Source organism: Phycodurus eques, chromosome 21, assembly GCF_024500275.1.
Source record: "Phycodurus eques isolate BA_2022a chromosome 21, UOR_Pequ_1.1, whole genome shotgun sequence".
NCBI lineage: Eukaryota > Metazoa > Chordata > Actinopteri > Syngnathiformes > Syngnathidae > Phycodurus > Phycodurus eques.
Window position 1 is genome coordinate 5,249,877 of NC_084545.1, and position 20,146 is coordinate 5,270,022.

A 20,146-nucleotide genomic window follows, 5' to 3' on the forward strand; every position below is an offset into this window, starting at 1 on the left:
CGCTGTAGTCCCTGGGGGCAAGGTTTATTTTTGTGACGTCACCAGTGCGACACAGACGAGGCAAGCAAAACTAAACCGTCGTTGTATCCAACCAGAACCCTAAAAGATTTAGAACCCCAGGACTCAAAAACACTCATTAAACAACACTCATAATACAATTATTCAAACTTCCTAAACCGCCTGGCGACTTCCGCCACGCACGCGACACCAGAAACGACCGCCGTTGCCTCGAGAAGAGTAACGGACATGTAACAGCTCAATGTTGGGGTATGTTTGCATTCCACATTTTTGGACGTCATTTGAACAACATAGAAAGTTAAAAATTGACTATTAATCATCGCGCTGAGTACCGTTAATATCAGAAGCGCTTAAAAGTACGAGGGGCACAACCAGGAAGTGAAAGTTCTGAATTGTTTTGATCTTTTCTGAGTCGCGTTTTGAATGGGTGGCTGCGGCTGAAGTACAGGAAGTTCCCGCTGTCTGCTGTGCTTTGTAGGGAAATTTCCTTAAATAACATGGTATGTGTCATATATTTGGTATAATTTAAAGTTGTTTCCCCAACAGAAACAAAGAATCAAGAAACATAAATGACGGTTGCTATGAAACGCGATCATAGCAACATAGGACAGCACGTGACAACGACCATTTTACTTTGCCATAACACAAAACTGCAAGTCCATAACAGTAACCCATCTTAATAAATGTCGTTTATTGACTAGGTTTCTGCAATGCTGTGCATTCCTCTCCATTTCTATTTGTCTATAGTTCAAAATGGAGAAAAAAGCGACATTGCTACCCTATTTCTGCACCATGAAGACAAATAACAATGAGGCAGACAACGCCTGGTGAGAGAACTGAAGAAAAACAAGTTGAGAGTGCCAGAGAGAGAGAGCCAGAGGGCTTGGGCGACACTGGTTGTCAGGGAGAGCACACAGAGCAGGAAAGAGTGACAGTAGAAGATACTGAGAGTGACAAACAAGTGGAGCGTAAGACACAGACAGAGAATATACAGGTATGTTTATCCACAAGGTTAACTAACATTAGCCAGAAGCATGCAAGTCAACTCAAGCCGACATTAATGCCTGGTGTGTCAAGTCAAGTGAAGTTTATTTAGATAGTCCTAATCAGAGAAGAGTCTCAAAGTTCTTGACCCTCCCCATCTGGGCAAGAAAAAACTTAGAGAAAGCCCATTTAGGGGGGGAAATGACGGAAGAATGGAGGGATGACCAGGCTGAAATGGACGCTGAGTGGGTAACGCTGTGGTCCTCCTCAGGTCTTGTCCCGATCGGTCGATGCAGAGTCCCAGAGTTCTCACAGAAACACCCTCACCTCCCTTCATCGCCACCTAGCGCCGTCTCCGAGCAGGGGAGCAGAGAGGGGAAGTGACAGTAAAACAGGCCAAAATAGAGATGGGGTGGTGGAGTGTAGAAATAAGTCTTAAGTCAAGGTTTAAACATTTAATGTATGAGGAGTGTGCTTCTTAACCTGCTTAGTGATTAAAGTGCCTTGAGATAACGCCTGTTAAGTGGCACAATATAAATATAATTAACTTTAATAAAACTCTCCTTCTGTGTTTGTGCAGCTGTCAGTCATGAAGAGAAGGCGGGACGAGGACGAACAGGAGCATTTGTGCTGCTGCGAGTATGTCAACAGACACGGCAAGCGCAGCCACGTGGCGGCCTGCTGCTGCGACTGTGAGGACCTGGATGACGCCTGCGACAGGTACACCGGACGACGCCGTGCATCCATCACAGGGCTGAAAGACAAAACTAAAGGTGTTCGATGATGTAACCTGCAGCCAATCAGAGCTCAAGAGAATGAAAATCCGGCGAGACCGCTTAAATGTTCATTATTTTATACATACTAGTGTTACCTTGACTTACCGTTGCTCGGCCAATTTTTTTTAATTTAGTTTTTTTTTTTTTGTCTTGAGCTGCGAGCAAATATTTGAGTTACGTTAAAGAGAATTGCACATTGTGTTTTTAAACAAACCATATAACTGCCTTAAGAAATGGTCACTAGCTTAATCCTAATGGTAATCGTTAATGTAGTAATTCTAAACCTTTGAACAACTTGTATTTGACACAAAAGTGCTAGCAAAACGTGCATACAGTGATACTGTCATCCATTTATTCTTGGGTAATATTATTGCAGCTTAGTTGTAACGGTTCTGTGCTTTATCATCAAATTTACATGTAGTATGTGTATTATACGGCCCCCTGGTGGCCAAGGCCCTCACAAAAAGGAGCAACACAATACCCATGAATTATCATGATGCACAAACTGTTTAATCCTTTACTTTCTGTTTAATTATGTTATTACTGTGTGTTTTTGTATATTGCTATTTCTCGTATTCTCTATTTTGTTGGCCCCTTTTCTGCTAGAGGGACAGTTTAGTTTTAATTCATTTCATAGATAAAAAGTCCATCATTTGAAGGTCAGAGCCACTCTGACTGTATCATCACATTCAATGTGATAATCATAACATATTAGCTGTTAGGGTACAATTATGACATCAAGACCTTTAATATCTGGAGGGTTAATCGTTATTCATGTTCATCAGAAAAGCAATTATTTAACACTTAGAACTCAGGGACAAAAGGGGGTGATCTTTATTACACTTTAATAGCTCCCTAGAAAGATTGCGCTTGTTGCACATGACAGTTCGGCGGGTGGCATGCGACTACGACGCAGCTATTTTAGTTCATGAAATGCGGGCAAATCTGACGTCCAACAATTAGTAGATTATTTAACGGGGTCCAAAATTAATGTTTTACTGGCATCTGTTACAGTCTAACCTTTTACCTACCAATCACATGCTAACTTAAAGGACACATAAGCTATGTGGTTCTTTTAAATACAGGTGTCCTTATCTTTGTTTTATGTTTAGTTTCACTGTAAACTTTTAACTGGGAGTGGCAATAAACACATTGAATCCTCTTGTTCACGACCTTCCCAACTGCTGCTTGTTGTGAAGAGAGTTGAGTTGAGTTCACTAACACCATACAACGCTTGCATCTCAAATATTTTGCTGGCAAGGCAAAACAAAAAAAAACAAAAAAAATGTCAGAGCGATGGCCGGTATCTCGAAAATCACTAAAGTCGGGCCACTCTAATCTCAAGGCACCACTGTATGTCCCCTTTAATGTTACTTAAAACATGTACAGTTAATAAAATGTTCCATGTCAACGAGTCGATAAAAAACACGCTGTTGTTTTTCAGGTTTTTTAAGCGGGAGCCTCAGAATCCAGAGTCTCTGTCTCACGTGGCTGCCGACATCAGCGACCGATTCCGCATCCCCTGGCTCCGGGGCGGCGCCCGAAGAGTAGACCTGTCCGTCATTCCTCCTCTGGTCCTCCTCCCGACGCTGCTGCACCTCGCTGCGTTCCACTTCCTGGTCGGTGTGGCGGTTCTAATCACTCTGCCGGTCTTGGTGCTGTGGTACTACTACTTCACCCACCGCAAAAAAGCCCGGACGCTTTTTTTCCTCAGCCTGGCACTCTTTTCCTTGGCGTACATGTACTATTTATTCGTCTCGAAAGTGGTACCACGTGGGGGCATCGGTCCCGTTCAGGTCGCCGTGGTAACCACGGGGGTCCTGCTGACCCTGCTCAGCCTCGCGCACACCAAGAGAGGCCCGGGCGTCGTGAAGCCAAACCAAGAGATTGATCCTGTTCTCCAAGAGCAGGTGGAATGGGCACAAGAGGCAGATCTCAGCCGGAAGAACTGGTGTTCCGTGTGCCAGGTGGTACGGCCCCCCAGGGCGGGACATTGTCGGATATGCGGGGTCTGCGTGCTGCGTCTTGACCACCACTGTGTCTGGTTGGTTCCAGTGAACATCCTACTTTCCTCACCTGAATGTCTTCTCCACTTTAGCGCTGCTTAATTCAATTCAGTGACTCCATCCATTGATCCCAATCTTTGTTGCTAGATTTTGGAGCTTTTTCTTTTTATTTTTCTTTTTTTTTTTTTTTTTCTTTTTTTTTAAGAGCGTTTCAAAAATGTTTTCCAACTTTGTGACCTATGACCTGTACAACTAAATTGGGAAAAACAAATTCAAGAAGGGAATTAAAAATAACTGTGATGATGAGGTTGCAAAAGTGTGCACACCCTCTTATAACTGATGATTTTGTGTTCATAATCAACCAGTTGTATTCAAAGTCAAGCTAAATGCCTACTTGACCATCTGAACTTTAATTGGGGTTAGTCACAGGCATGTTAAATGCTGGCAGGTGTGTGCTGACTCCCATTTAGTGTGCGTTTGAATGTGATTGGTTGATTTTGAACACAGTCACACCCCTAGTTACAAGAGGCTGTGGGCACTTGTGCAACCACATTATCACGATTGTTTATATTTACTTCCCTTCTCAAAAAACTTTTTTTCCAGTTGCTTTGTGCATGTATAAGTCACATTAATGGTGCAACATAAAAAAAAAACGTAATTAGCATACTAATCCCTTTAGTGTGTCTTTTGTCTCCCCTAATGTGTTTGTGTGTACCCCTCCCAATGAACTCCTCCTTACCCACGCCACAAATGGCGGCCGGCTCAGGATTGACAACTGCGTGGGCCGAGCTAACCACCGCAGCTTCCTGTTGACGCTCGTCCTCTTCTTGTCCACGTCCTTGTACGGGATCAGCCTGGTGCTGCGGAGCGTGTGTCCTGAGCAAAACGTCCTCACTGCCCTGTTCTACTGCCCAGGAGTCTATGAGGAGTACAGGTACAAAAAAAAAAAAAATTCCCATAGAAAATGATGTAAACTCAATTTGTTGCCATGTTTAAAAATGTTTAAAGCAACATTTTAAACTGATTATATTGTACTAAGTAGCCAGACCGTTTCCTCAAATGGTAACGGTCTGGCTACTTAGTACAATATAATTTCTACTACCTCTGACAAGGTACGGTTCTACTGTTATCTTTACTCTTTTGCACTTTGCCATAGCTGGTAACTTGCAGTGGTATCACAAAAATGATTAACACATTCACTGCCATTGATTGCTTTAGAAGTCAAATATCCGTGTTAACTGGGAAGGCTGGCAGTGAATGAGTTAAAAATTCCCAGTCCCAGCAGTCCTAAAACAGTGGAAGCAGAGTGAACTAGTGGTTAACACGTCTGCCCCATATAGTGCTGGGCCAATGGTACCAGTTTTTGTTACCATAACGACCGGGGTTGGGATCCGAGCAATCATAAAGGCATACATCTGTCCATTTTCTAAAATATATTTTTTTTCTCTTGGTGGCAGCACTCAATAGAATAGACTAAACCAGCTATCAAATAGTTTGAGAACAGAGTATTCTCCCGATTATTATTATTGATGAATCGAGTAATCTGATAAAAATGGACTTTGAATTCCTAAACAACAATACCAACACATAATGCCAAAGCAAAGTGCACGTAGTACAAATGGTATGTGCCTCTGCAGTAACAATAACAACAAAAATGATCCCTGCAAAGCTTCGATGCAGACTGTTTTTTGTAATAGAGTTATTCGGTTAATTGTTTCAGTCGTGACAACTAAACGGTGCGCATGTGGCACATGAGCAAATCGCCATGCACATCTAACCAGGGCGCAACCAATCAAATACAGCATTAGAAGAAGAATCACCTTTATTGTCATGAACATGCAAGTGTGCACGCGAAATTTGTTCTCTGCATTTTACCCATCACAGTGAACACACACACACTTGTTAGTGGAACACACTGGAGCAGGGGGAAGCTGAAGCGCCCGGTGAGCAGTTCTGGGTATCAGTGTCTTGCTCAAGGACACTACATGAGTATATTGGTGGATGGTCCGGTCGGGGTCTTGAACCTAGGTCCCCCACGGTGGCAGGTGATGATCTTACCTCCACGGCTGCCCGGAACTGTAGCGCCTGGCATGCCACCCACTCGTCACCATGCTGCCCCCCAATCAACTAAACAATAATGCCATAATGCCATTTTAATGTTGCTCACTGGCGCCTCCTTGTGTGTTTCAGTGCCGCCCTGTGCTTCACTTGCGCCTGGTACTGCACGGCGGTGACGTGCGGCCTCCTCCACCTGTTACTGACACAGCTGCTCAACATCAGCTACAACGTGACGGAGCGCGAGGCGCGCGCCGCTGTCAGGGAGCGCTCCGGCCGCCGGGCTCTGTGCGGGCTCGTCGTGGAAACCGGCGTCTACTCGCGAGGCCTGCGCGCCAACTGGGTCGAGTTTTTGACCATGGCGGACCAAGAGACGCATGTGTAAGAGCAGCGTCGCTATTCTGCTTTTGTCCACTGGAGGACAGCATGGTGCCTTACAAGCACGGTTTGCCTCGGTTGCATTCCTTCAGTGCTGTGATGGTGACTTCTATAGAAAGCCGGTTGAGCCTTTACAGGTATTGGATTTCCTTGACATCAATTATCCATGGACTAGTACGCTCTTTGTTTTCACTAATAAGAAAATTCAGCGCACTAGTAGAACGACTGTGTCTCACTATTAACATTTTTTCCACTACTGGTGCCACTTGCGGCCTACTGGTATGCGATTAAACCTCGCTAGTAAACCACTGTGCTGCACTAGTAACACTACTAGGCCCAACTAGCAGGCATGTGTCATGCACTAGGAGCATCATGCACTCGCCTAGTAGTTCCCACTACCCACTAAGTAGTTTTGCTTTTGTTTTACTAGTATGCCAAAGATGCCCCACTAGTGTGCAGAAATGCAAGTACATTAGTGGAAACAGTTTTTACTAGTAACACATAGTCGTTCTAGTACCCTGACTTGTCTTGCTAGTGAGGACAAAGAGTGTACTAGTACATGGACCTTAAGCTGGATATCAAAGATACTGAATAAATGCTCAAATGCTTTCCATAAAGTCGGACAATTGTGGCATACTAGTAGGACAACTACATGCTACTTGTGAGGCAAAACTTCACATTATAAATTTATACTAGTTAACATCTAGCGATTGGCTGGCAACCAGTTCAGGGCGTACCCCGCCTCCTGCCCGATGACAGCTGGGATAGGCTCCAGCACGCCCGCGACCCTAGTGAGGAGAAGCGGCTCAGAAAACGGATGGATGGATGGACAGTTAACATCTCGTGCTTCACTAGTAGTACAAGTAGCGCACGTCAACTAGTTGACAGGCAGTTTTGCCTCGTTTGATAACGTTGTTGTCCTAAGAGTATGCCAAAGTTGTCCTACAAGTGAGCATAAATATGTCATACAGTAGTGGGGAAAAAAAACATTGCTAGTAAGACAGTCATTCCACTGGTGCGCCCTTGTTGTTGTAATAATGGCCCGAATTGTGTTACTGTTGAGGACAAAGAGCATACAGTCCTAGTAAATGAAGCTTAAACTGAATATCAAGTAATAAATGCCTTGCTTCACACCCACAAGCTCTGATGTCATATTTTCTGTGTATCCATTCACTTTTAACTTTCACTTTCCACTGAGTCTTCATCTATCAGCCATCTCCTTGACTTTTTCTTTCATCACTGAACGTTGTCTTTTGTGCCCCCCCAGTGCCATCCAGGGAGCGCAGGCGACAAGTGATGCGTGAAAGTCAGTCATTTCAACATCCATCCCGCATTAGAGACTTCATCTCGCCGACATGACGCCTGATCGGCATACCTACCTCTGACAAGAACGCCACATGTAGTCAGGCGCAGTATTTTTCTGCAGAGGACAGGTACGAATATACAAATACTTAAGATGTTCTGGGTCTTCTACTTTCCAAAAACATGTTGGGTTCATTGTTGACTCAATATCAGGGGTGGGGAAATTAGAGCTGGCTAGCCACATATGACCATCATTTAGCTCTTTAAATAGTTCATTCATTTAATGGAAATAATACAATCTAAAATGGTAAATTAAAAAATGTATAGACATTTATTGTTTTAAATAGTTGGCTCCTTAATTATTGTTAAAATGAATTCAACATTTAAAAATAATTATTTTAACTATTTTACAAATTTCAGATACACTTCTTACCTCTGACCTGTGGCCCTTGTTTGGCCAACCCTGCTCTAAATTTTCCGTTATGTTGTCTGTTCCCAGCAGGATCATGCAAAAAGTACTGAGTACTCATAACATACTGGTATTCAGGGGTGCTTTCTGGCTTGTGCATTATATGCAGCTGCACAGGACAGGATTGCTGGGGGTAGGGCATCAACGCATACCAAAATAAATTGTGAAAAATGCTACATGAAATGGTTATGTGTTGTTTAATGTCCTCTGTAGAAGAGATGGCAGGGAGACGCACTGTTCCTCAGTACATTTGAACCTCAGGGCTGAATCATGAAGCATGTCATGTTCAGGTGAACAAATCTTTTTATTAAACTGAGTCTAGCGATAGAGCATCTTTGAGAAAACTGCTATCACTACCACAGTGAGGAAAGGAACAGGGTGGTCAATAAACGGAACACCAACCTAAACAAACAAAATGACAGCACTACTCGTAACAAGCTGGTAACACACACAACTAATACAAACACGGGGAAACTGCAAACAACTTTAGGCTATTGCGATACAACTCTTGCCTTATTTTGTAATTGAGATCGATGTCTTATTATTTTAGAAAATAAGGACAATGTTGGAAAGAATGTCAGTTTTGACAAAAAAAAAACCAACAACTGAAGACCTCTTTTTGTTTTTCAATGGTTGATGTAACATTGGACTTGGACTCCTTGACATTGTATGGCTTTAACTGTGTGTACGTTATTTATTTCTCAATAAATGATTGACGACTTGCTGTGTTACTGAGACGTTTGTGAGTTCCTCCGCTGCTGGGCTTTTCACAGAGGACGTAACCAGAAAGTAGGCAACACCTCCGTCACCTTCCTGCAAAGCCTCTCCCGCCGCTCCTCGCGCTCCCTTTCCTTGCGCTGCAGACGCGGAAGGAGCCTCCAGGCAAGGAAGCATCGTCGTTGCACCGCTCTGAAGTCAACACAAAAAAAACAAAAAACGACGGCCTTATGAAACTGAATGGTTCTGGTCCCTTGACGATACCTTAATGAGATTTCACATTACGGAGTGGGGTATTAAAACACATTCACTGCCATTGACGGCCTTAGAAGTCAAATATCCATGTTAACTGGCAAGGCTGGCCACATTGATGTAAAGTTTAAAAAATTTATTTGAACAGCAATACAACAATTTGTGTAAATAATTCTAGAGGTAAATAGAAATGGCATTTTGATTTACTGTTAAATGCAGGGAAAACAGCTTGCCAGATGTAAATCCAATAATAAAAGCATCACTACTACTACATAATTTGTGGATCATTATCTTCGCATTTGCTAGCATTTCCATTTTTAGCGTTAATAGTAATAACTGGTTTTAATTACAGTAAGTACATTGAAGGTGATATACAGAAGGCGCATTTTAGGTTCACCCTGCAATTTCAACTGAAGGCCCTACATTCCTAACCTTTTGTGAGGTGTAAACTACTAGGGCAACAAAGTAGTGTCCTAGTGAGTCTTCAGACTTCAACCCTATAGAAAACCTGTGGAGGGAGCTCAAGTTTTGAGTTTCCTCCTAACTTGTGTTATTCTGATATTCTTCCCATTTACCATAATCACCATTAATTATCAACCATAAAAAAAGTTAGTTAATTTCTTTTAAGTGAGCAAACTTTCAAATTCGGGGGATTAAAAAAAAAGAAAATTCCCCCAATTTATGGCCCACACTTTATGACTCTTCGTTTGTCTTATGCAAATGCATTTAATCAAAATACATTGTTATGGTGGCACGCTGCCAGCAGCAAAACGTTACGCGTGCTTACCAACCTAACTGACCGCATAGAATCTGGAATCTCTGTAGCAAATAAATGGGGTTTTAATCCAAACTCTCATTTATCATCATCTAGAGGTGACAATTATTGCTTTTCTGACTAACTACAAACTACACAGAGTTCCAGGTGAAAGCGTAGTTCCAGACCTGTTGTCGTGCCCCTCGGCCATCTCCTGATGTTCCAGCGCTAGCCTCTTCTCCTGGGTCACGTGGTCCAGCAGAGCGCGTAGGAACCTCCTGAGCGTGTGGGCGCGACAGAAGCTATCTGCTTGTTCCTCCTGAAGTAACCGCAGGTCTTCCAGCTTCCATGGAGGTAGGAAAATGAGATCATTTATAATCTAATGAGATCCATTAGGCTTTCTCCAGTACTCTGGCTTCCTCCCACATTGCAAAAACATACACATTAGGTTCTCCATAGGTGTGAATGTAAGTCTAATGAGGACAAGTGGGATAGTAAATGGATGGACGAATTTGTGTAGACAACCCTGAAACTACGATCATGGTAACAATGTTAAGTCCAGTGAACCCTCCCACATAGACGCGGTTTGGCATTCGTTGATTTATTTTTAGCGAGAACTTAAACTGTCCATTATTTGCTGAAAGACTGACCTAGTCACTGTTTCAGTACTCCTACATTATTTAGATTCATTCAAGACTCGGGAAAATTCCTCAGTAAAGTTATAAACATGTATTAACCAGGAAGTCCAAGCGGAACTTATTTTCTCACATAGGGAACAACATATGGAGTGCAGGCAGTGTGGAGATTAGTCACTGCCAGACGATGGACACTGCAATCCTGATTAAGTCTCTGCGTGTGTGTGTGTGTGTGTGTGTGTGTGTGCATACACACTCTTTTCCAGCAGTTTAAGCTCCTCCTGAGTAGGAGTCGCTGATGCAGTCGGTCAGCACGGGTTTCCTTCTCAGACAGAGCTTCTCTGGCGGACTGGCGCCATCGCAGAGCGCATCGCCTCAGGAGGGAGTCCGAGTGATGACTCTCGGCTAGCTGGCGGGCGATAAAGGGAATTAGACAGAAACAATGGAGGGGTATGAAAAAATGCCAAGTGCTACTATTAGCTTATGAGATTTCTGGCGAAAATGCACGTACAGACGACTGAGCAAAAATATAAATGCAACACTGAATTCAAAAGAGCTTCGACCTTATGTGTACTCAAAAGGCCCATTTCTCTCAAGTTTTGTTCACAAATTAGTGAGCAGTTCTCTTTTGCTGAGGTAATCCATTCACTTCATCGGTGTATCATATCAAGATGCTGATTAGACAGCATGATTATTGCTTAGATGCCTTAGGCTGCCCATAATAAAAGGTCACTTTAAAATATGCAGTTTTACTGTACTGGGAGAAGCCACTATAAAATGTATTGTATTTTTGTTCAGCATATTTTAGGTGTCGCCCACATGACCCCCTCCCTCCAAAAAGTCACAATAGCACCCACTGTAAAGTTAGAAAGAAATGATGGTGATAAATTGCCTAACATTATTACCTCCATCATCTTATGTGTGTCATTATAGTATATATAATTATACATTTTATAATAGCATTATTACATTTGTAAAATATTAATATATTTAATACAAATAATTATATATTAAATATCTATTAAATGTTACAAAAGTATTTCCTTGATTTTTGCCAACGCTTGCTAATTTCTCACCATTATCCAGATATTAGCTTTAATCGGATGGGATGCTCAGCATGAATAATTATGACACATAATTCAATTTCATAAAAATAGGATTTTCCAACAAGACACTTCAAGTTTAAAATCGGATTAACATTTATTATCGCACGCAGACAGACGACTAAACTGGCTTTATAGTTGTGAGATAAGATTATCTCCAATAGATGTCCAAAGCCCCCCAAACTTGCAGTCTTTTCCACAACAACAAAGACGCATCACTTGTTTGATTTCCAGCTAGCACACATGCACACACAAGCACGCATGTAAACAGATGCTGCATTTGAATTCATGTCCAACTCTGCGAGGATTTTATTATTCAAATGGTTGTTGTGTATAATTGGAGCTTGGAGGTAAAAAATCCTCTAACGTGCTGTATAAAATAAGACCCTCAAAGTTTAAGTATATAGACGACAGTGTACTGCCAATTAAAAAGAAAAAAAAAAATGTACCTCTGCGTTGGCCTGCTTGAGCTCTATTAGGCGTTTCCATGGCGCCAGGCCTCGATGACGTAGCACTTTTCTGTCGTCGTGGTGACGGGCCCGATCCAGCAGTTGCTGCTGTTGTTTCATTTGCCTCAGTTTCTCCTCTTTCTTCTACACAACAAAGCAGCAGGGATCAATCATTCATTAGTAAGGTCTTTCGTTAAGTTTGTCAGTGACTTTACCAGTTAATTTTTCAGTTAGTTGAGCGTGCCTTTTTGTGCTGCGTTGACACGACGTACCCTATACTCTATAGTTCATTGCGTGTCGTTTGTAACCTCAAAATGGCGATGCCACTGTAAACCCAGGACCCCCTTGTATTCCATCCGGCCTTCCACAGAGCATCTCACCATCCTGGCCAGCATTCTCTCCTCCCACTTCAGGGCTTTCTCCACCTCCTCCTCCCTCAGCTTCTGCTCTTCGGCAGCCCTGATCTCGGCCTGAATGAAACAGCCCCCGTGATAAAAACATTCTAACGGTCTATGTTCGACTCTTGCCTCACTCTCACCTGTTTTTCTTCTTCCTTCACCCTCTTGAGTTCCTCATTTTGCTTCTTCCGCTCAGCACGGACGCGGGCTCGCTCCTCCATGGCTGGAAACACAGGTATTTATATGATAAAACAGAGGTTTGCATCCATCTCTTTGAGACATAAATGTCTGTAGAATGTCACTGTCTGCAATGTGAAGGACTGACCTGAGATGATTGGGCATGTCTGCGGAGTTGGGTTTTGCCGGTGGGATGCGCCGGGGCCGTCGGATTCAACCGGTTCCGTTGGCGCTCTGCAACAGTGGCAAGCTTGTTGGAGACGTGGCGGGATTACCTTGCCTCTTTGTCTTGACGTTTTAAATTATGCCTGCACCCACTTCAATATTCTGACAGAGTTTGTGGATCCCCCTTATGAAAGCAGGGCCACACACCCCATTTACAACATACTGTATTTTAAGTTTTTAACCTTTGTATGACAGCTAGAAATCTTGTGAAAGGTCCACACAGCCAGGAATGGAATTTAAACTGTGGGAACTTAACCCCCCATGACTTAACTGTTGGGTGTACTGAAATGCCAATTTCCAATTTAAGGAACCTCAGGCCTTGGCATCAATCATGCCATTTTGTTACTGGTCATAAGTCTTCGTTGAGGCGAAGTGGCACCCTGGACCCGTTTTTTAAAAACTGGTTGCCCTGAGGATTGACGACCTGCCGTAAAAAAAATAAAAAAATAAAAATCCCACCTTGGCTGTGACGTCTGTATGGAGGCTGCATTCTTAAGCGCCTCCTGCTCCCAGGCGGACATGACCTTCTCCCGCTTGAGCTTTGCGATCTCCTCCTGTTGCTCCTTGAGCTGTCTCTTCTGCTGCATGATGATCTTCTTCTGCACGGCGTGGCGGTTTTCGAAGCGGCTTCCGTGCAAGTTCTTTGTCTTTGGGCCGGTTAAGTCGCCGTCGTATTCGGCCTTGTCTGCGTCGTCGTCTCTGAGCTGGGCCTCCGCAGTGGTTAACGCTTCCTCGCGGGTGCTGGATTGAGCCCGAGTAGCCCCAGGGGTTTTACGATGGCGTGTATTGATGGGCTTCTGGGGATCATCCAGCACGTCACAACAAAAAGACTTACAAAAATAAAACTCCATTTTCTTTTGGTTCACTTTTTGAAACAGTTTGAGGTCCCCTAAGGTTGTGGAGTGATTTGCTCAATCTGTGCAAACATGGTCCAGATACAATAGATTTTTTTTAAATCAACAACTGAATTTGGTCCTTTTTGATGAAATTAACTCGGAGTGTTTATTTTCTTCTTGTTCAATTTTAGGTCGACTTTTCGGACAGACTAAAGTTCATTTCAGAATGTTCTATTTGCACTTACATTGCGTGTTCCGCTACCTGGACTCACTTCTCTTTCTACTTCAGAGCTGATAAAAGTGTCAGTCAATGTAATGATAATACATGTTGTATCTGGAGTGTTTTATTGTTAACAGTGTATTGACAAATCTTATTTGGACAAATGGTGTGAAACGTTACTTTTAGACAATGAAAACCCACTTCATCATACAGTCAATCCAGCCTGCCACAAGGTCTGAACTAAAACAATCTCCATGTAGAGTGTCACTCCTCCATTACTTCGTCAGCCCTCTGTACCCAAACCCCCTCTAGCTCAGAATCCACACAGATAACCAGCGCAAACCTGATTATGAGCGCAACCTCCACACTGACCTCTACATCGTGAAACTTCATCTCCCGCTCTCCGCTTCCTTATGTCCCCCGAGCTCTGTTCCACTATCCTTTCACCTCTTATTTCATATACCGGAGCCATATTTCCATCTGCTCCGTGCGCCGTCCTGCCCTTAATATACACAGCTCACCTCTTAAGCTGCTTTCAGAGTTGGGGAAAATTGTACAGTTGACACATTTGGGTCATCTGGTGCAAGGTTAGAAGGTGCGTGCTACTACAATAGCTGATAATATGGACAAAATACCCATTACAGTCATTTTGAGTGGCCCGTACCTTCCCAGTGCTCTCAGGCGGGTCACTGGTCAGCATCTCCGGGGGTTTGAAGTGGCCTGACGCGGCTGCGCTGATCAAGGCGGCCATCTTGCGGCGGGTCTCCTGCTGCTGGGCCAGAAGCTCGTGTTGGTCGCGCTCCTGCCGGCACCACAGCTGCCACTCGTGCAGGCATCGCCGTAGCAACCGCTTCCGGTCGTTTTCCTCGGCCAGCTGCCGTTGTCTGGAGGAAGGCGATATGTTATTATAGTATGATGGATACGCAATATGGACAAAAGTATTGGCACAATTAAAGGAACTATGGGGTTAACATTTTTTACAATTCCTTATATTAAAGGTTTAAAGTGTAAATATATCACAGACTACAATCACAAAACAGTTTTATTATCATATCAAATCATTTTACAACATTACCCTTGAAAATAAATGGCGTACAGATTATTTGATTTAGAAAAAAAATGCATCCTAGTTGCACATGTAGCATGTGTGGTGGAGACTCTGTAACCTCCGCTAACAACTCAGGCTAAACTTAGCTCCTCCCCGATGAAGCATGTCTCTCAGTCGAGATGCATCACTTCAACGTACTTCTTTGACACCAATTACTACTTTCCTATTTCGACAGGGCTCCGGCAGCATTTTGTGCAATCTTAAGAGTTTCGGAACGAGGAGAAAAAAAAAATGTGAATTTTTTTTATGCCTGTTTTCAGTGCGGAGCTCCTCCTCTGTCCTCGACACCTCCCGCTGATTTCGTCCCACCCACATGACGGCACGCCATGCTCGCCAGGCCCGGAGCTGCCTCCTCCAGTCGCATAGCGCCTTGGCCTTACCCGTACGCAGCCTCCTCTCCATCACCACCGAGTACCAATGTGAGAAACGCCTCTGGAGACACTGCCACACCAACAGTAAATATGCAGCAAGCTCCACGCCCACTCAAAGGCATCACCATTAACTAACCTTCAGGTTATGCAGGTGAACAAAGATTTCAACTTTCTTTTCTTCATGCCGTTGCATGTTCTCTTCTGGCGGCTGCTGCTGCATGGTAGGTGATGAAGGAGCTGGCTGGAGGCTTTTGGCCGCTCGTTGACGTTCCAGTCTTTCCCTGTGAGAGCAGCATAGTGTAGGCAAGTACAAAGGCAGATTGGTGATTTTACATCTTGCTCTGCAGTCAAGCACTACTTAAAATGAGAACTGATACAATGCTAACATCTAGCAAAAGATAGAAACCTGAGTAACAGCAAATGTCAAGACAGATCGATACTGATTTTACATCTAGCCTTGTATTCAAGCACTATATTGAGGAGAATTGACAAAATACTAGCATGCTAACAGCTGCTATGCTAGCATATAGCAAGATGGCAACCCGAGTAACAAAAGTTCCAAAACAGATTGATAAGGAGTTTAAATCTTACTGTATTCTGATACTATTTCTCATGAGAATTGGTGTAATGCTAACATGCTAGTATTTGGTATGTTACATATAGTAGACTAGAGACCTGAGCAGAGGAAGTGGCAAGGCAATACATATTTTACGTCTTGCCCTGTATTTCGGGACTATATAAATTTAGGCTTGATTAAATGCTAACATGCTGGCACTTCGTATGGTAACGTATAGCGTAACCACAGAAAGCGTTAATACCACTTGATAAAGATCTTGCCCTGAATTCAGGTACTCTTTCTAATAAGAACTGGTGAAATGCTAACACACAGCGAGATAGTACATTAATTAGAAACTGGATTATCTGTCACTGTCTCCTTAACTTCATATAAATTTAATGTATCCATTCATCCATTTTCTCTAGCGCTTTTCAAAGTTATTTCATTTTACTTGGCTTGATAATTTAATTTTGACTATGATCCATTTTCTATAGCGTTTTTAAAAGTAATTTTTTAATTTTAATTGGTTTGATAATTTTATTTTCACTTTACTACTTAATTTTGATGGCACGGTGGACGACTGGTTAGAGCGTCTGCCTCACAGTTCTGAGGACCGGGGTTCAATCCCCGGCCCCGCCTGTGTGGAGTTTGCATGTTTATCCCCGTGATTGCGTGGGTTTTATCCGGGCACTCCGGTTTCCTCCCACATCCCCAAAACTTGCATGGTAGGTTAATTGACAACTCTAAAATTGCCCGTATGTGTGACTGTGAGTGCGAATGGTTGTTTGTTTGTATGTGCCCTGCGATTGGCTGGCAACCGGTTGAGGGTGTACCCCGCCTCCTGCCCGATGTTAGCTGGGATAGGCTCCGGCACGCCCGCGACCCTAGTGAGGAGAAGCGGCTCAGAAAATGGATGGATACTTAATTGTTCTTTTGTTTACTTTATTTGATTTGATTGGATTTGGTTTGAGTTTGTTTTTTGTTTTACTTTGTTTTAACTACATTTTTAAATTTAATTTTTACTTGAATATTTTCTTTTGACAATCGTTTTACCTGACTTGATTGTTTTATATTTTTCTTTGACTTGACTTGTTTTTATTTTTACTTTACTATTTTAGTTTGTTTTACTTTGTTGAACATGACTTGATTATTTTATTTTGAGTTTGCTATTTTATTTTAACTTATTTTAATTTAGTATTTTATTTTGACTTGACTATTTTATTTTACTTGATTATTTTATTTTGACATTACCATTTTATCTAATTTGGTGTTGTTTTTGTTTTACTTTGTTTGACTTGATTATTTTATTTCATTTCTTTTCATTTTCATCCACTTTCTATACCACATCCTTATTAGTGTCGCGCGTGGAGAAGAAGGATACACCCTAGACTAGTCACCAGTCAATAGCAGGGCATACATAGACAAACAACCATTCACACTCATATTCAGACCTATGGATGATTAAAAGTTTTTGTAATTTCAATTTTCATTTTATTTTACTGCCGTGATTGCGTTACCTGTGTCTGAGCCACTGTTCCAGGCCTTTCCTCTCCTCCCTCTGCCTCCGCATCTTGACAATCTCCTGCTGCACCCTCTCCTGCTGCCTCCTAATGGACCCCTGCCTCTTCCTCTCCTCTTGCTCTTGGTCTCGCCTCTTCTTGGCCTCCTCTGTGCAGAGGGCCCTGTTCTCACGCACCTTTTTCACACACAAAGTGAATGTTTTTCTCTAAAAATGCTAAGCCATGCAGCCTCATCAACACATCGACAAAGCCGTCGCAGCCTTATCCCCATCACAAATTTTTTTATCAAAATATCACTTAGTAAAAACAATGTAAATATGTAATTAATATACCAGAACGACATTGCAATAGGGCTGCAATCATCGAATATTTTTAGGATCAATTATTCTACCGATTATCCCTTTGATTAATCGATCGGGTAGAATTTATTTTGCATTATGAAACACAATAGCGTGCGTGTGAGGTGCAGGTATTATTTTTGTCTATTTGGGGTCACCATCCTCAAGTTCTACTGTAGTATCTGCGACTTTGAGTGTGCATGTCTTAAAAAGGCAGAGCCTGGCCTGGTGAGAGACATGGGTGGCAGTGCATGAGCAGCAAATTACATGGACTGGTGCGAGCAACTGCATAAACATTTTATTCCTTCTAAGCGTCGAGGCAGAGATTTTGCTGTGACCTTTTTTTTTGTAATCTAATCAGGTTATTCGATTAATCGTTGCACCCTTAAATTGTACTTTTATTCTCGTGCACGCCTCTCCTCCTGCATCACAGTTTGAGAATCCCTGGTGTAAATCAAGTCTGGGGAACGTTTTTATAATAATCTCCAGTCAGTAACAATTTGTGTAAATCAGCCTTTCCTAAAGTTTTTTAGCCATGCACCCTCTTCCAACACCATGACAGATTTGGTCGACACATACCTGCTGGTGGCGCACCTCCATTGTGATGACAGGGTCTGTGAAGGTCCTGTTACTTTCTCTGCCGTCCGATGTCAGCTTCTCCATCATTCCTCCATCCAACACTTCCTGCTCCTTCAGGTCTTGCAGGAAGTTGTTGACGGCACGGTTCTCCTCTTCCTGGGCCAGGTGGTCGTACAGATCTGAAATCGGCTTAAATCGTGTCAAGCTCACCGCCAATAGTGTGCTTTGCCGTTTGTGTTTTCTTTATTTTTTGTATAATACAGACAGATACACAAACGACTACTGTATGTGACTCAAGTTAGCTGCAGTCATTTTTCGAAGATAAAGATAGAGGACATACTTTTACTTTATTTTACTTTCATCTTTCACTCATCTCAGTCAAGAAGGTTACTGCTTGAGATGGAATTCTAAAAAATGTTTCACCATTGAAGTTGTTGTAGTTGAAGCCAGGGGGTGGCGGCGTGGCTGGGCTCCCCTTATCATGCGTCAGGCCATGTGTCACCAGCTCAGGCTTCCACGTCTTGTCCATCCAGTCTCCCAACAGGGCCTTAGCTGCGATACCCGAACACATCATTAGCACAGCCTTTGTCACTTCAATGGCAACGTTATTTATTTATTTGTTTAACCCTACCTTCGGCGTAGGCGTCATCGTGATCCCTTAGCTGCTCCCAGCTCCGTAGGGCCACGGCCAGGCTCTTGCTTCCCGTCTGAGCTCTCCTGGGGAAGAAGACCTCGGACAGGGCGAACTCCGAGGCCTTCTCCACTCGCTGACAAATGTGGAAAGTGAGAGAATAAAGTTGTGAAAGTGGCCATCTATAAGACATGTTGATGTAGATAGTCCAAATGCTTATGGAGGTGTAATAGCCCAAATGCCCCCCCCCCCCCCCCCCCCAGGTGGACTGCTTGTTCCAGGACTAAACAGATGCTGAGACAGAGCACAATTCACACATAATCAAGATGCACAAGAAGTGCTGCCCACCTTCCTCCAGTGATCGATGTCCTCTTTGTTCGTATGCTTCTGGAATGGAAGCAAAAACAAATCTAGTGTAAGCGTGTTGAGAGTTTGCAAGCAAGAGCAAATAGTTTCTTGATAGGCTTTTCAGGCTGCATTAACCAACTTTGACCAATAAACTACATATTCCAAATCAATAAATTCACATTTTCTGCAAGTACTTCTTTGAATTTGGTATGCTTCTATTTCCTCTCTCTCTCCACCCCCCCCCCCCCCCCCCCATTCCTGTTGGTTTGCTATGACTCTCAGTTGAAGCCAGTATTTGCCAACTTTTCGATCAACCAGTTCACATTTCATTAAAATGGTTAGTTGTGTTCACAAACTTGGGTTTGGGGCCCAAAATGGGATTCGACTCCATTTATATCAGGTCACCAATTGTCAGGGATTGCAAAAATGGAAGCTTTGAGTTTAATTTAGGACGAGCTGAAAAAGAAAATGCCTTCTTAACCGGTTACGACAAAGCTCACAGACATTTTGGACCAATGTTGGCAGATTAATTCCTGAGAAATCTTAGCCTGTCACCTCAAATCAACAGATTAGCTGGGAAACCATAAATGTCACATTAATTCAATTTAATAATCCTTTGGGGTTTCCTTTATAGATCAGATTATGTGTTGAGGAGAATTGATTATTTTAAAAGAATGGTTTTAGTATGATATATAGTATGTTCAGTATGGCAGACACATACCTTGGATGCTGTTGGTTTTGTTGTTGTATTCTTGCCAATGCTCTTCCTACACCTCAACAAGTGAAGCTCGGGGCCGGGTAATGCGTCCATCTGTTATGAAGATACAATAAAACATTATATATTTCAGTATTGTCTCTGACTTGCCATCGGTAGTGTCCAGAAAAGTTGAGCTCTATGATCCCAAAAGACACAACAAATAGTGCAAGATGTTCACAAGGGA

The 20,146-nt window shown here is 42.9% G+C and overlaps 2 protein-coding genes across 5 annotated transcripts; one reads left to right on the forward strand and one right to left on the reverse strand.

Annotated features, from left to right (window-relative positions):
- The first annotated feature begins 42 nt into the window (after positions 1 to 42).
- On the forward strand, positions 43 to 8,709 carry zdhhc23b (zinc finger DHHC-type palmitoyltransferase 23b). Of its 4 annotated transcripts, none has more exons than XR_009767395.1 (7): positions 43 to 267; positions 766 to 1,012; positions 1,583 to 1,722; positions 3,223 to 3,822; positions 4,551 to 4,718; positions 5,975 to 6,354; positions 7,485 to 8,709. XR_009767395.1 is itself a non-coding variant. In XM_061666722.1 (7 exons), the coding sequence occupies exons 2-7, from the start codon at positions 827 to 829 to the stop codon at positions 7,519 to 7,521; spliced, it is 1,377 nt and encodes a 458-aa protein (XP_061522706.1). In that variant the 5' UTR covers positions 43 to 267; positions 766 to 826; the 3' UTR covers positions 7,522 to 8,709. The 4 variants fall into 4 exon arrangements, 3 of the variants coding, with proteins under 3 accessions (XP_061522706.1, XP_061522708.1, XP_061522707.1); XM_061666722.1 differs by having other exon boundaries at positions 5,975 to 6,220; XM_061666724.1 differs by lacking the exon at positions 766 to 1,012 and having other exon boundaries at positions 5,975 to 6,220.
- ccdc191 (coiled-coil domain containing 191) lies at positions 8,301 to 20,074 on the reverse strand. The gene is made up of 17 exons (XM_061666725.1): positions 19,927 to 20,074; positions 19,206 to 19,244; positions 18,858 to 18,993; positions 18,650 to 18,778; positions 18,227 to 18,405; positions 17,307 to 17,485; positions 15,370 to 15,514; positions 15,113 to 15,303; positions 14,419 to 14,638; positions 13,158 to 13,528; positions 12,622 to 12,707; positions 12,437 to 12,519; positions 12,279 to 12,368; positions 11,899 to 12,042; positions 10,603 to 10,755; positions 9,900 to 10,054; positions 8,301 to 8,897 (listed from the first exon to the last, which is right to left on the reverse strand). The coding sequence occupies exons 1-17, from the start codon at positions 20,014 to 20,016 to the stop codon at positions 8,756 to 8,758; spliced, it is 2,532 nt and encodes an 843-aa protein (XP_061522709.1). The 5' UTR covers positions 20,017 to 20,074; the 3' UTR covers positions 8,301 to 8,755.
- Positions 20,075 to 20,146: the final 72 nt, after the last annotated feature.

Coding starts and splice junctions, on each gene's coding strand:
- zdhhc23b (XM_061666722.1), top strand. CDS start 827: ATGAGGCAGACAACGCCTGGTGAGAGAACTGAAGAAAAACAAGTTGAG. Junction 1,723..3,222: donor CTGGATGACGCCTGCGACAG/GTACACCGGACG, acceptor GTTGTTTTTCAG/GTTTTTTAAGCGGGAGCCTC. Junction 6,221..7,484: donor GCGGACCAAGAGACGCATGT/GTAAGAGCAGCG, acceptor GTGCCCCCCCAG/TGCCATCCAGGGAGCGCAGG.
- ccdc191 (XM_061666725.1), bottom strand. CDS start 20,016: ATGGACGCATTACCCGGCCCCGAGCTTCACTTGTTGAGGTGTAGGAAG. Junction 14,639..15,112: donor GAGCTCCGCACTGAAAACAG/GCATAAAAAAAA, acceptor GCCTTCCTCCAG/ACAACGGCAGCTGGCCGAGG. Junction 10,756..11,898: donor TCAAGCAGGCCAACGCAGAG/GTACATTTTTTT, acceptor ATCGCCCGCCAG/CTAGCCGAGAGTCATCACTC.